The 14,998-nt window shown below is 36.8% G+C and overlaps 1 protein-coding gene across 17 annotated transcripts in view; it reads left to right on the top strand.

The window, feature by feature from the left end:
• UNC79 (unc-79 homolog, NALCN channel complex subunit) overlaps positions 1-14,998 on the top strand; it is a 233,123-nt gene that overhangs the window by 193,242 nt on the left and 24,883 nt on the right. For all 17 annotated transcript variants that reach the window (XM_074327017.1, XM_019745590.2, XM_074327014.1 and 14 more), the window contains 2 exons: positions 1,704-1,814; positions 10,233-10,337. In XM_074327017.1, the coding sequence (XP_074183118.1) occupies positions 1,704-1,814; positions 10,233-10,337 (216 nt within the window). The remainder of the gene's footprint in view (positions 1-1,703; positions 1,815-10,232; positions 10,338-14,998) is intronic.

Here is a 14,998-nt window from a genome sequence, read left to right as displayed (position 1 = left end):
GCCCCCATTCATCCATCGTCGGTGTTTCCAGGCAACAGCATTTATACAGAGCAAAGAATACTGTACCAACAGTGCTATTTCAAAGAGTTTAAGATTTTTTAAATATGGGAAGCACTTACATGGGTTTCTGTGGGGAATACAAACAAATAAAAGACGTAATTCCTATCCTCGGGGACAATTAACATGTAATGAATTTATTTTTGTATCAATAAGGAAAAAAGGATCTCAAAATGCTCATAGCCTTTGATTTAATCATTTATTTTCCAGGAATCTATTCTAAGGAAGAAAATGAAATGCAAATTTCATGCAAAAACATACTTAATGGGACACTGTTTATAATAAAATGTGACTTTCGTGGCCATTAAAATGGATGATTATGAAGAATTAAATAGCATTGGAAATGACTTCGATTATATTAATAGAATGAAATTAACAAAATGTAGGATTGTAGATGTGTAAGATTTCAACTAATAAACTGGTATGCAACAAAGAAGGGAAATGTATCAAAATGTTATCACTAAGTGGTAGGATTATGCATGACTTTTATTTCCTTACGTATACTTTCTACAGAACCTTGATTTGCACATGGACCATGTATTACTTTTATAATCCAGACAGTTAGCACTATAGAGGTTGAAAAATCATGGCACGGAAGGCTTTTGGAGCTCGATTCAAATCCTGTCTTCCCTACAGAGCAGTTCTGCCTCTGGAAAATTACCCTGGAATTTGCTTTTTAATTCCATTCAATAGCTGTTAGGCCTTAAGCGAGTTATTTGCCTACTTAACTGCCTCAGCTGCAGAATGGGCATAGTAAAGTTTCAGAGACTTATGCTGCGGCTCATAGCTAACAATAATGGAGGGCTTACCATTGCCAAGTACTTTACATACATTATCTCCTTTAATTCTCACAATAACACTAATGAGGTGGAAACCATTATTGTCTTCATTTTATAGAAGAGAGAACCAAGCCCAGAGAGGTTAAATCACTTATTCAAGGTCACAGAGAACTAGAATCTGAAAATACTTGGATGAGACTCTAGAGCTTGTGTCATTGACTGTTATACTGTCTCCCCAGGTTCGTTGTAATAGATTTGAGTGAGATAAGCTATATGAAAGTATCCGAGTCTGCCTGATACTTAGGAGGTGCTCAATCAATGTTTCTAAATGACTTATGAAAGCATATGGTTCTAAAACTGACCTGATAAACATTGGCAGGAAGCTGGGTCATGATAAATTTTATCTAAGCTAATAGTTAGTGCTTTGGTACTTACATGTAAGGGTTGGTTTGTGCTATTTGACTCAGACAACAGGCTTCTAGAAGAGCTGGATCTGATGAACCCACAGATGCCTACAGATTCTGAGAAATAGAGTGGATGATCTAATGCAGTCCTCACAGAGTCTTGATTGCTAGGGGTGGACGCGAAGAGAGGATTGGAGTTAGGTAGCTTTATACATGATGCCATCTGGAAAAATGGATTTTAGTTTTTTGAGCAATAAAATGATTAAATCATGTTCTTTGAGCCATTGATTGAAGGTGCAGGTCTGTACTTTTTAGACCAATGGGGTTGCTGCAGTAGCCACCTGGCAACAGATTTGAAATAAAAAAAAAGAGTGGTCCCATTAGTTAAAGTGTCATAAGACTTTAATGCTTTTTTAATGAAAATATTAGCAGTTGATTTTGTTTGGCCTCAATCTCATTGCAGAGTTTGTTGGAACCATTTTCAAAACTGCTCAGCTTTGTAATTCAGAATGCTGTCTTCACTTTGGCCTACCTGGTGGAGGTGTGTGGCTTATGTTACCGAGCTTTCACTAAGGTAAGAGTGCATATGTGTGTGTTCTGGGAAACTGAAAACTGGCAGAAACGTATCCTTTCTAATAAGTGTCAAATCCCTGTTAGGTTAATTACTTCAATATCATTAAAATGAATAATTCTACTGAGGTCTAATAAATAATCATTGGAAGAAAACGCTTTACACATACATATCTTAAATATGCAAATTTGGAGAATTGAGGGTCATATGGTTTAGAAGAGGTATTTGGAATGAAATGAGATAATGGTCGAAATGACCTCTTAAAGTCCTTTTCAAGTTCACCATCCCATGATTAGTGGGCAGGCCATCACTACATCTTATTTTTATACCCAAAGTGGAAAAATATCGGCTTGTCATTTGTAAAAGCCCGTGGAGAGCTCCTTAATTCTCATTATTTGTCTGTCTTCCCAGTTCTGCGTTCTTGGCCTCTGAGATTGTAATCTCATCTTTTGTCATCTTGCCTTAATAATGGTTTCTCTCTATTGCATTATGTTTTTATCCCCTGCCCCACCAGAGAAGTGGAAAAGTACTGCTTGCCTAGAGCGTATAGCAACAGCCTTGTTGGTGCTGGTAGACACTCGCCTAATGGAAAAGCAGGAGGCAGGGCAAATTGAGAGCGTTTCTGTCCTTAAGAACAATGTACAAACGTAACTGTTCCCATTCCCAAGTTTTCCAAGTTCATTTTCAATGGGGTCTCTGTTTCTGTGGTTCTCTCTTGAACCGTCAGAATAGTCCTGTATTCATGTTGCCCACTTCTATAAGCCCTTTGTTTTCCTCATAAAAATCTAATTTCATATCAAGGATTTAGTTCTATTAAAAACACTCTTCTCTCCTTTCTTTCCATCTTGTGCCCATTCTGCCATGTTCAGTGTTCCATGATAAGCTTCTCTGTAGTCCCTCTGATTATAAACTATTACTCTGCCTGGAATGATGTTTTCTAACTTCCAGAGTAATCCATATATATATATTTTTTTTTTTTCCCCCCCAAAATCCTTCCTGAAAAATAACCTCACTCCTTTTTTTCCACTTAAAAAATGGATCTGTAAGACACAGCACCAAATAAATTGAAAAGATGTTCTAGTTTTAGAAGTCATTTTCTTTGTGTCTGTTTTATTTAGATTAATGTGTTTTGTTAGAGGAAGGCCCATAATGAGTTTATATTTTCTAGGTTGTGCTAAGGTAACAATTACAAGAGGCCTTGCACCTATTTGAATTCAAGATATTTTGGTTTTGAATACTCATTATACATTATATCCCCTCATAATTTTTCATAACTTTATTGGCCTCCCACTTCTACCTTGTCATCTACCCTTCCTGTTGTCATCTACCCTTCCTCATTTCTTCAACTTGAAATGACTGTTACTTATAGAAAGCTTCAATCTAGGATGTTGGCACCTTCTTTATAGATAATGAGAAACTATAAAAAATAATTAAATAACAATATCTAATTGAGCCTTCTCCCTATTTAGTCAAAAGAAAGGCATGGAAAGGTAAGGATTTTGGAGACTTCTCTTTCTGCCAATCCGGAAGTCTAGATAACCTGAAAACTGTACCATGAAACACTAGACATGCTGGATGAAATGTAATAAACATGACTTTAAATATATAGCTAATTTTGTAAGAAAGAAAGAGACAAAAATGAAGATAAAATTGAAAACCAGAGTGGTAAGCATATAAGTTGATATTGCAGAAGTCTTAGGATGAGGGAATTGCTTGTCTTGGTAATTTAGTGGCTTGAATTTTAAAGTCCATAAGGAGAAAGGAGATGAGCTCTTTGGACTATTTCAGGCTGGGAGTTGGAGCTGAGTCATCCCCAGCAGAAAGTCAGAACTCTTGAAAGGCTATCCATTTGGTAAAAATCACCACTGGGTGATTTGGAAAGAATATAATCTTATATGGCAGTGACAAAGAATGGGATCTGTCTGAGCCTGGGAACTGAGAGACAGATTTATAGTCTTGCTTGAGCATTAGTAATCATGAGCCTATCTTTGAACGTATTTAGAATTTGAATTTGTAATACTGGCATGCTCTGAACCCCCAAACTGAAAAGTCAATTAACATTGGTGTTGAGCACATAATAGCATTGGAGTGTCTAGCAGAAGCAACCTCAAAATCAACTCTCAAACCTCTCTGAAAGGATATGCTTTCAACCTAGGCCCAACAGGATTCCCATAATTAAAATGCTGACGAACATGAGCTCACAATCTAAAATTACGAAACATATGAAGAAATAATCCACCATGAGCTAGATTAGCAGAGTCAAGAAACAGCAAGATTATTCCCCCTAAGGACTTCCAATATTAGAACTATGTGATAGAGACTATAAAAACATACTTTAAATGATAAGCATATAAAAGATGAATTAAAAACACAAAAAGAGATCTAGTTATTTAAAAAAAATCCAGATAGATTTGAACAAAGCAGAAATTCTAGAAATGAAATAGTCACTGACATAAAAAAAACTTGATGGACAGGTTAAACAGCAAATTCGACATAGCCAAATAGGGAATTGGCAATATGGAAAAACCTGAATAAATTACATAGCATGCAGCAAAGAGAGAGAAAGAGATGAAGACTATAAAGAGAAGATCTAACATGTATCTAATAAATGTTTTAGAGCGAAAAAATAGGCTTTTTATTCTAAAATTTATGAAAATCATTAATGCTGTGATTCAGGAGGCACAATGAGCACTAAAATTGTTACAAATAAACTAAAGTTTTACGTGCTTATGTCGTATTATACATAAGAAGGTACACCTTGACAGAACAAAGAAGACAAACAAAATATTTTAAGAGCAACCAAAAGAAAAGACACTCTACAGATAGACTGACAACAAACTTCTCAACAGCATAATAGAAGCCAGAGAGAATGGAAAAATGTCTTTAAAATCATGAGAGAAAATAACTGTCTACCTGGAATTCTCTACCAGCTAAGCTATTAATTAAGAGTGAAGGCTAAATAAGTAAACTACTAGGAAAATAAGAAATTTCCTAATAGATTTTTCACTGAAACACGTACTAAAGGATGTATTACAATAAGAACAAAATTGAATCAGGAAGGAAGGAGTGAAATGTATGAAGGAATGATGCTCAAAGGAGTTGGTAAAGTGTAGAACTCTAAGAGATCATTGACAGTATCGAGCGGTAGTGATAATGACTCATCAGATGGATGTACAAATAAGACGACACTAAAATATTAGGTAACTAACCTATAAGGTAAGAGGGGTATGTACTGTTGGGAATATGAGTTAAAACATTCTATATATTGTTCAAAAGAAAGGCAGAGGTAATAAGTAACTTTAAACTCCTAAGAATACATGTAAATGTTTTTCGTGTAAAAACTCCAAAGGCCAGAAATGAAATGTATAAGTTCCAAACAAGTAGAAAAATAAGCAGGAATAAAAAGTCAATCAAGAGAAAAGAGAATAATAGAACAAGATGGAATAAGCATGTGTAAGATGATGGAAATAAATTCCAAATATTTCAGTAATCACAATTCATGTAAGTATACTAAACTCACTAGTGCTTCGCAGATTTGATTTTAAAAATCCAGCTACATGTTATTTATGAAACACATCTAAAACACATCTAAAGACACTGAGAAAGTTGGAAAGAAAAGGGTGAAAAAAGATACACCAGGCAAATATTAACAAAAAGCTGAATCCAGTAAATGGCGTTTAAGTTGAAAGGTATTATTATAAAGAAAGTTGCCATATATTGATAAAAGGAACGATTCACTAAGAAAATGCGACAATTCTAAAACTGCGCAGCTTATAATGTAGCCTCAATATATAAAATAAAAGTGAATAGGATTACAAAGAAAAATTGAAAAATTCACAATCATAGTGGGAGATTTTTAACACATCTGTTTCAATAATCGATAGATCAGATAAAAAAGGCTTAAGACTACTAGATTTGAACAATATAATGAGCAAATTGAATCTAGTGGACATGCAAAGAATCTTGAATCTACCAATTTGAGCATGTATTGAAGAAAAAAAACATGTGGAGCTTTTTAAAAGCTAGAACAGGTAATAGGCCACAAATAAAGTTTTTACACATACTAAGGAATCAGTTTCAGAGACAAAGTTCTCTAATCAGAATGCAATTAAATTGTTATTCAATAACAAAACCGTAACTGCATATAGGTATTCAAGAGCAGCCTAAAAAAGGATTCCACATCTAAGGGGACACCACTCACATCTTAGACACATTAAATTTTTTGTGAGTACTGAGGCAGATGTAGAGATTTGGGGCCTCCTGGTTAAGTCCTAGAGCAGCTGGGAGAAGTACCCGCTACGTAAACCCCCACCAGCTCACAGGCCCCTGCATACACAGAGAATAGTACCCATGCACGCACCACAGTACACACATGTACATGGCTCTGCCCTGTCCCTCCTACCCCTCCAGGAGTCTTGGAGATTCTTGACTACCCCCTATTCTCAGATGTCTAAATCCTATCCCCCCTGCCAGATTCCAACCCTGACACAATCACTTTATCTTCAGGAGAAGGGTGTATATAGAGTGTGTGCCAGTGTGACATTGAGGGTGTGTGTGAGTGGATGAGAGTGCATATGCACACGTATGCATATGGGCTCTGAAAACACATATAGGTTTTCTGGTTTGCAATTATATGTTAATATGCATGTGTGTTTGTATTGTGTGTGTGTTCTTTTTCTAATTGATACAAAGATATTGCATGTAAAGTTAACAGGGGCCTGGGACTTGCTATACTTGGAAATCAGGAACATAGGTTTAAATAATTCATAGATCAAAAGAGATATAAGAGAATTTAGAAAAAAATTCAGAATTACACAATGATGAAAATACTGCGTTCCAAAATTTGAGACTATATAGCCACAGAGATATTTAGAAGAAATTTTATAGTCTTGAATACTTCTATTGGAAAAGAAGAAAAACTAAATGAGCTAAAGAATTCAACTTAAGTTAAAATAAGAATAACAGAGGAACCATAAGAAAATTTAAGGGAAGGAAATAATAAAAATAAGAGCAGAAATTAATGAAATTGAAAACATAGGTTCAATACAGAATCTATACAACCAAAAGAGGGCTGTTTGGTTAGACTAATAAAATAGACAAAACTGCCAAGACTGATCAAGAGAAGCAGAGAAAAGGACAGATAATCAGCAATGAAAGAGGGAACTTAACTGTAGACATATCAGAGATTTAAAAATGAACAATTTTATGCCAGTAAATTTGAAATCTTGGACAATAGGGACAGTTTTCTATAAAAATGTAGTATATAACAATCAGAAAAAAAGAGGACTAGATTTAAATGATTAAAAATGGAATCAGTAGTTAAAAACGACTCCAGTTTTAAATACAACTTCTATTACACGTTTAAGGAACAGATTGATCTCTACGTTATGCAAATTAATATAGAGAATAGAAAAAAGGGAACACTTCCCAACACATTTCATGAGGCCAGTAGACTCTTGATACCAACCAGACAAGGGCAATGGGGGCATGGAAAATGATAAGCCAATTATACTTCAAAGATGCAAAAATTCTGAATGAATAATAGCAAATTAATACATTAAAACTAAAGCTTCATGACCCAGTGAGGATTTTCTCAAAATATAAGAATGGTTTAGATATTAGAACATCTATTTATGTCACCATCTTACCACATTAAAGGAGAAAAACTTTTATTATTATCATCTCAGCAGATACAAAAGAAGCATTCTATATAATTCAACATCAATTTATGATAATTCTTGTCAAACTAGGAATAGAGGGAACTTCCTTAACTTGACAAAGGGTGTCTACCAGAAACTTCTAGAGAACATTATACTTAATGGTGAAATGCTAACAGTAGTTCCTTAAAATCATAAATAAGACAACAATGCCCATTATCACTGCTTATATTCATTATGGTCCTGGAGGTCCTACTGAGTTCAGTAAGACAGGAAGAAGAAACCAAACCTACCGCATTTCCCCGAAAATAAGACCTAACTGGACAGTCAGCTCTAATGCGTCTTTTGGAGCAAAACTTAATATAAGACCCCATCTTATTTTACTATAAGACCAGGTATAATATAATATAATATAATATAATATAATATAATATAATATAATATAATATAATATAATATAATATAATATAGTATAGTATAGTATAGTATAGTATAGTATAGTATAGTATAGTATAATACTAGGTTTTATATAAGACCAGTTCTTATATTAATTTTTGCTCCAAAAGATGCATTAGAGCTAATGGTCCGGCTAGGTCTTATTTTCAGGGGAAACGGTACAAGGATTGGAAAGGAAAAATAAAACTCTTACTCTTCATAGATGATGTGATTATAAATGAACCAAAAAGAATTTATCTATAGACACCTTTTTATAATTTTTATAAGAGAGTTCAGCAAGGATACTAGACACAAATGAATACCCAGAAATCATCTACCTTAATATTCAGCTACAAATGATTATAAAATATGCTTCCAAAATGTCATTTATTGTGGTCACAAAAAATAAATCTAACAAAAATGTGCAAGAGCCTTATGGAGACAACCAGGAAATTTTATTAAACAACATTAAATAGATGGAGACAGATCTCATGTTCATGGATGAGGACCCAGTAATAAAGACAGCTAATTCTCACAGAATAACCTGTACATTTAGTGTAATTCCAATAAAAATCCTAGACTTTCTCCCTGGATAATGATGGGCTAGATAATTTGAACGCATGCTCCCATTTAAATTAAAAAGTTAAAAAAAAAAAAGTGAACAAAATACTTTCTGAAAACTTTTTAAAAGCATCAAAATGTTAACCAGATATAGAAGAGTTGCCAGGCTAATATCTGGGAGAGCACAGAAATGCGCAGCCTAGTCCTGAAGACTATTTTTGCCCTGGGGGTGTTTGCCTGTCTGGTAGGTGTGACTGAATGGGTGAGCTGCAATTCTGGAAGATTCAGGATAGGGGGACAAAAGTCAGAATGCAGTATCTACCAAGAGTGGGGACTGTCTGATATGCACCGCCCCCGCCCCACACACATGCATACTTTTGGTCGGAACCACAAAGTAAAGATAACCCAGAAGTAAACTTGCCCTCACATGGATGCAGCTCAATGTCAAGTTCTTTGATGGCCCAAGATAAGAGAGTACAAGGCTCGTGTGTTGATTAAGGTAACCCTGGACCACGAGTGCTCCCAGGAACCTGGCAAAAAGAAACAGAATACTCTTTGGAAGAAGATAACACTTCAGGCCTAGAATTATTTCTACAAATAATTTTTCAATAAAGCATCTAGTGCGCAAAGATAACCAGACAAAGAAGGAGGCACGATAACATGAGCAAGAATGAGTAGAAAGAAAAGATAGTGGATACAGACCCACAGTGTCTCCAGGTACTTGATTATGATCAAGAAAGGACACACAGGGGGCTTCTAAAAGGCTTACGATGTGCTGTTGTTCTATCTGGGCACTGATTCCATGAAAGTTCAATCTATACTAACCCATTTATCCATACAATTATGTTTTATGTACTTTTCTTCATGTGTGTTATAGTTGACAATAAAATAGCTTACAAAATTGAAAACAATCTAGCATTCCATTAATAGTAGGAGGACAGATTGATGAATTTTGTTTTGTTCATACAATAAAATATTAAGCTGTTTAATTGAGAGAGCTAGAGCTACATTTGTCAATAGAGACTAATTTCAAAAATACAATGTAGTGAAAAATTGCAGAAAGATATGCACAATACCGTACCATTATAGAAAGTTAAAAAACATGCAAAAACACTATGCATTATATATACATATAGAATATATATGTAGTACAATTGTAAAAACATGCATCATTCAATATAGTGGCTACTTCGAGGAAGGGAGAAAGAAAAGAGAGCACTATGTAGGTAGCTTCAACTGTTTCTGTGATGTTTGATTTATTATTTAAAAAATGTTAAATCAAAATGTTATGATTTGACAAAGATGGGTAGTAGTACATGGTATGTTCATCTCTCTCTTTTTCTGTATGTTTAAAATAGTCCAGTTAAAATGTAATTTCCTTAGAGAGGCTATGAAATCCTTTAAGCAGTTGTACCTGTTTCTCTCTAAATCATTTTCTATTGAAAAAGATAGATAATTTTACATTTGTTTAATTTCTGCAGTTCTGGGAACCTATCATTTCCTGTGAAGAACTGAATCCCATGGTTTCAGGATTTAAGAGATGGCCTATCTTTTTCTTATCCATCAAATTGTGTGTTCTCACTGCTATAGTAAACTCATTACACACAAAAATGAATTTTTGTTTTAATTTGATTTCTCAACAGCAGTTCACTATGCATTTTTAAATACTTAAAAAAAATTCTGATCTGTGACTCTTTTGGAAGCTCTTTTGACATTCTAACTGAACTATTAGAAATTGCTAATAGAAATTCTATTTTGTTTTATTTAGGAGCGGGATAAATTGTACTTGTCTCGTAGTGTTGTTCTAGAACTTTTGCAGGCCCTGAAGCTGAAATCTCCATTACCAGATACAAACCTCCTTCTGCTTGTCCAGGTAGGTTTATGCTTCGTTTGTAATACTCTCATGAGATCCATGTGTGTTTTGAAAAATTAAGGAAGGTGTGGGGCATATACATAAATCAAATATTTCTGTACCTGTTATGTGCCAGGCAATATTGTGGGTACTTTACATATTCCCCTCACTTAATCCTTACAGCGATGTGAGGTGATGGTTCTGTCTCAGGGGGGTTCTGTGACTTGCCCAAAATCACCCAGCTGGCAGAGGTCATGTCAGCATCTGACCACAGGGTCTATTCATTGTGGACCACAGCCTAGTCAGGCTCTTTCCATCACTTGCCGAGTTTCCCATGGCAGCTCTGAGCTTTTTGCATTGCTTTCATCTTCCTCCACACCAATCTAGTCTTCTGGCCTGTGGCTGCCTAGAGGAATTTTGCTAAAACTCTGCTTTTTATCAGCTCACTCTCTGTACTGAAAATCTACAGTGACCTTGTCGTGCCTGAGTTACTGAGGTCTCCCATCATCTGGCCACATTTGACTATTCAGCAGTATTTCCCACAACAACTATTTACGAACCACCTAGCTTTAGCTAGGTTCCGGGGATATAGAGATGTAAAAGGAATAGGTCCTATCCTGATAACGTGCTGATCATATTATTAAAGGCCTACATAGAATGTAAAGTACTATAGAGGAGGGAGTGGCCAACTTAGCCTGGGAGGTGGAAAAAGGTTCATTACGCCATTATGTGCCCTGATCTGGCCCAGGTGCTGGGGAAACAGAGGTGAATAAGCCATGGCCCCTTCCTTCCAGGAGTTTACTATCTGGTAGGTGAAATGGACATGTAAACAAAAATTTCCACCATAGTGTATTGGGTCCAATAGCAGAAATGTTTACTAAGTAAGGAAGCAGTGTGGAAAAGGGACCGTGTGGGTGGACCTTGGAGGATGCATAGACGTTGAGGTGTTTTACCCAGGAGAAGAGGAGGAATGACACTTGTCATTTACCACTTAATACCCACTACCTTGTCCCCTTCCTTCCCCACCATATACTACCAATCCTTAGGACCAGAAGTGAGTTTTTCTCAAAGCCTTGAGATTTAATAAAAAATTGGTGTACCTTCAATGAAGAGTGGTCTTCAGTTGCCTTTGAAGAGCTTTCTGAGGCAGACTGAAGCTGTTGGAAAGCAGTGATTGCTGCAAAAGGACAGCAGTGGATGTTGGGCGTGATGTAGTCAGAATGGCATGGCTCCCATTGTACCAAGATGCGAGTCAGCCCAAGAGGAAGGAAGACAGGTGAAATCACAGCCAGAAAACACCTGCGTTCCTGAGGAGAGGCAGATTTTGCATCTCTTCCAGTGGATTGCCGTCGGCCACTCCTCCTCCTCACACATCAGCAGCAATACTGCTTTTGAGTACAAGCAACTGTGACACGAGTGGCCACAGCGATTAGTGGGCTCAGCGCTGGTTTGGAGGAGAGGGCAGGTGAACTGGGCTTAGGGAAATCGCTCACGAGGGATTTACGGCCAGCAGGTGGACAGAATGTAGGAGTCAGTTGCTTCTGATAGCGTTTCGGTTGGCGAGCTGCCACCTCAAAATGGCCTAGGTTTTTAGACCCTGAACATGCTTTCCTGCGGGCATCAGAGAGCATTTCCTTCATTGCTACCAGTCTTGAGCAGAGCAGACTTGCATGGCTGATTTTGGGATCTAGCCCCTCATGTTGTGACTACAGCTGGGGGCTGGTTTTCTATGAAGTGCATTAGCCAACCATAATAAGCACTTATCACAAGATAGCAAAAAAACTCTGACAGTTAAAATTACCCCATGCTTAAGGAAACCATGAAAACAGTGATTATTGCATCACAGCTAGGTGAATAAATAACAAAAACAAGTTCGTTTTAGGAAGAAAAGGCAAAAAATTGGATTCTTCCAAATGTGCTCTTTTGGATTCTCATTTACCATTTCAAAGGGAATGCTATTTTTATCTTTTTGAAACAAATATGTATTTGTCATTGATTCATTAAGTTAAATTCAAAACAATCAAGTTATAAAATTATTTAGGTTGGAGAGGTACTTTGGAGACGTTTTGAGATTATGTCCACAAGGAACAACTTTATAAATAACGTCTCAGTCTCATCCAACAAGAAATGTTAAGCATTAATGCCATTTTGAAGTCATATGTCTTTGTTCTATAAACTCTTAGAATAAACCATTCTTATTACTGAGAGAAACACAAGTGAGGCCTACTGAAATAAAACAGAAGTAGGCCCAGTATCTGCCCTGTGGTTCCTGGCTAAGTTATGGAGAGAAGACCTCCGTGGGGCCACTCGTGAGAAGAGGGAGAAGCAGCTTTTCTCTCTCTGTTCAAGAACAGTGCATCTTTCTGTAGGGTTTTCCAGTTCCGTTTTCTCTTGCCCTTGACTGCCTGGGTTCTCCAGGTATTCTCTGGAAGACAGCAGAGCGGATTGCCTGCTCTCTGGTAGCTTCTCTTTGGTCAGAGAATCTAGCCCGGAGTCAGAGAAGAGCTCTCCCTCCCCTTTACTGATGGGACGCGTCAGTTCCTGGCTCCAGAAGGATGAGCTCGCTGTATGGACAGATATGTATCTGGGGCAGACAGTGACTTCCTTCATAAACATCAGTGACCATCGTCTGAAGGCAGTCAGGGAGGCTTTGTTTAACTGAAAATGCAGCTTGGAAACCGAAAAGAAAGCAACAATTGGAAGGAAAACTCCCCTGGTGATCCATCATAAATGATACCTCCCATTAGTGAGAAGAGAGTCAGTTGCACAAACCTTGGATTTACCCTTCATTCTTTCACCCCATGGGGCCACGAGAGTATATCCCCCACTACTTCTTGAATTTGTAACTTAATAGACAGATGAGTTCATAGAGATGGAGCTGTTTATAGTCTTGTCTTATATAGACCGTGCCTTTGTTGTTTACCAAATACTGTCAGTAAGAGTCCCCCTAAAGAACAATGGAACACTTGCCCAAAGAATGTGAGATCACTTAAGCACTAAACATTTTAAAGTAGTGACAGTACCAACCTGCTTTTCAAAACCTAGAAATTCTTCCTAGACGCCGGGCATCATGGGAAATCTTCCAGCCTGCTATAGTGAGTGTCCAGCCCTGACTCCTTCTGTTCTCACTTACATGCAAATATAAAGTCAGGTGGCCTTAAATGTTCAAGTGTGTCGTTGTTTTTCTTTTTCTTTTTCTTTTTAATGAAAAAGAAGCATGGAGACAGGAAAGATTTGCCAAATAGAAAAAAAATTATGTATTCTTCAGAATCTAAATTGTTGACCATCAGGGCATGATTTTTCTGCCCTTTGGATAGAGGCCTTATCCTGTTTCAATTCAGAACTATTGACAGTTTTGCTTTTATTTATAACATTTTCTCTTCTGCTGGTCTGCTGTAGGTACTTTACAGGTAGGAGGTTATTTTAAGTGTTCTCAAGATGGATTAAAACAGATTTTTCATAACAGAGTGATAATTCATTCAAAGCCACCATAAAGGCTATGTAAGCTCAAATCACAAAAAATTTCTCAGCTCCTATTATGTGTCAAGAATAGACATTCTGCTAATTTACATGTAATACTCCCACTGTGTGGGATATACCTGCATATTCAAGTGTGAGAGATCGTGTGGGTGAAAGGTTTTCTTTTAAAGATAGGTTAGTTGTGGGCTGGAGGACAAAGAAATGCCAGCGGTACTGCTATTGCTTTTAATTCACAATTACTATTAATGTGGGGTTATTAATATTAGTTGAGTTAGTAATAATCTGATCACTTTCTGGGATGAGAGGTGGAGATGCTATTTTGAGTCTCATTTTGATCAGTTACGATGACACATAATGGACATTGTGTTTCTTTTGTATTCATGAGGGAGTGCGTGTTTCAAATGGCATATTTGTATCTGAAAGTATAGAATTCTTCCTTCTACAGCAGTCATCCTTTCCTCCTCTGTCTTGATTTATATCTTTATATTTTGAGCAGTTCTAAAAAATTATAATGGAATTTTTCAGTTCCTGGTTGGCAGCTATAGAAAATGAAGACAGAAGGGTTTATTAGGGTTTTAGTGGTACGTAGTACGTACAATGACACTAATTAAAGTGCTTTGATAAAAAAAAATAAATAGTAGATGTTTTTAGAGGTTTTGGCACTTTCATACTCTTTAATACACCAGACTTTCCACAGTGCCTCCATAACTTTTGGGGTGATTTTTGATTAATTGTGACTTCTAAGAGTTATTACAAATCAGACATTTGAACTCGGCCTCATCTCTTGACACTACGTGGCTGACCATCTACTTACATTATGCTACTTTGCTGAGTATGGTACATGAGAAACGCTTCTGCCAAAAGGAGAGAGAGAAACATGTGAAGTTTTGCTTCTTCACAAATCTTATCTTGCCCTCAAGGGCAGAGGCAGACAGTGGAAGCATCCTTGATGGGGCTGAGGGCTTTACACACCTCCGAGCACTTCCCACTCCGCAAGTTCCCCTTCCCTCACCCTCAGATGCAGCCTCTCCTAGCTGTGCTGTCTCTCATTTCTGTTGTAAAATAATTACTGAAAGTGTTTGTGTCCTGACAGACGTTTTGGAACTTAGTTATAAGTAGTTTGTCTTAGAGGGCAGACTCAGATAGCTTTTGAAAATACATTTTATGGGGAAAACATGCCATATCTGCCAGGAAGTGGGGAG

This window comes from Rhinolophus sinicus, linkage group LG03 (assembly GCF_036562045.2).
Source record: "Rhinolophus sinicus isolate RSC01 linkage group LG03, ASM3656204v1, whole genome shotgun sequence".
In the NCBI taxonomy this organism is placed as follows: domain Eukaryota; kingdom Metazoa; phylum Chordata; class Mammalia; order Chiroptera; family Rhinolophidae; genus Rhinolophus; species Rhinolophus sinicus.
This window is presented reverse-complemented; position numbering and strand designations above follow the sequence as displayed.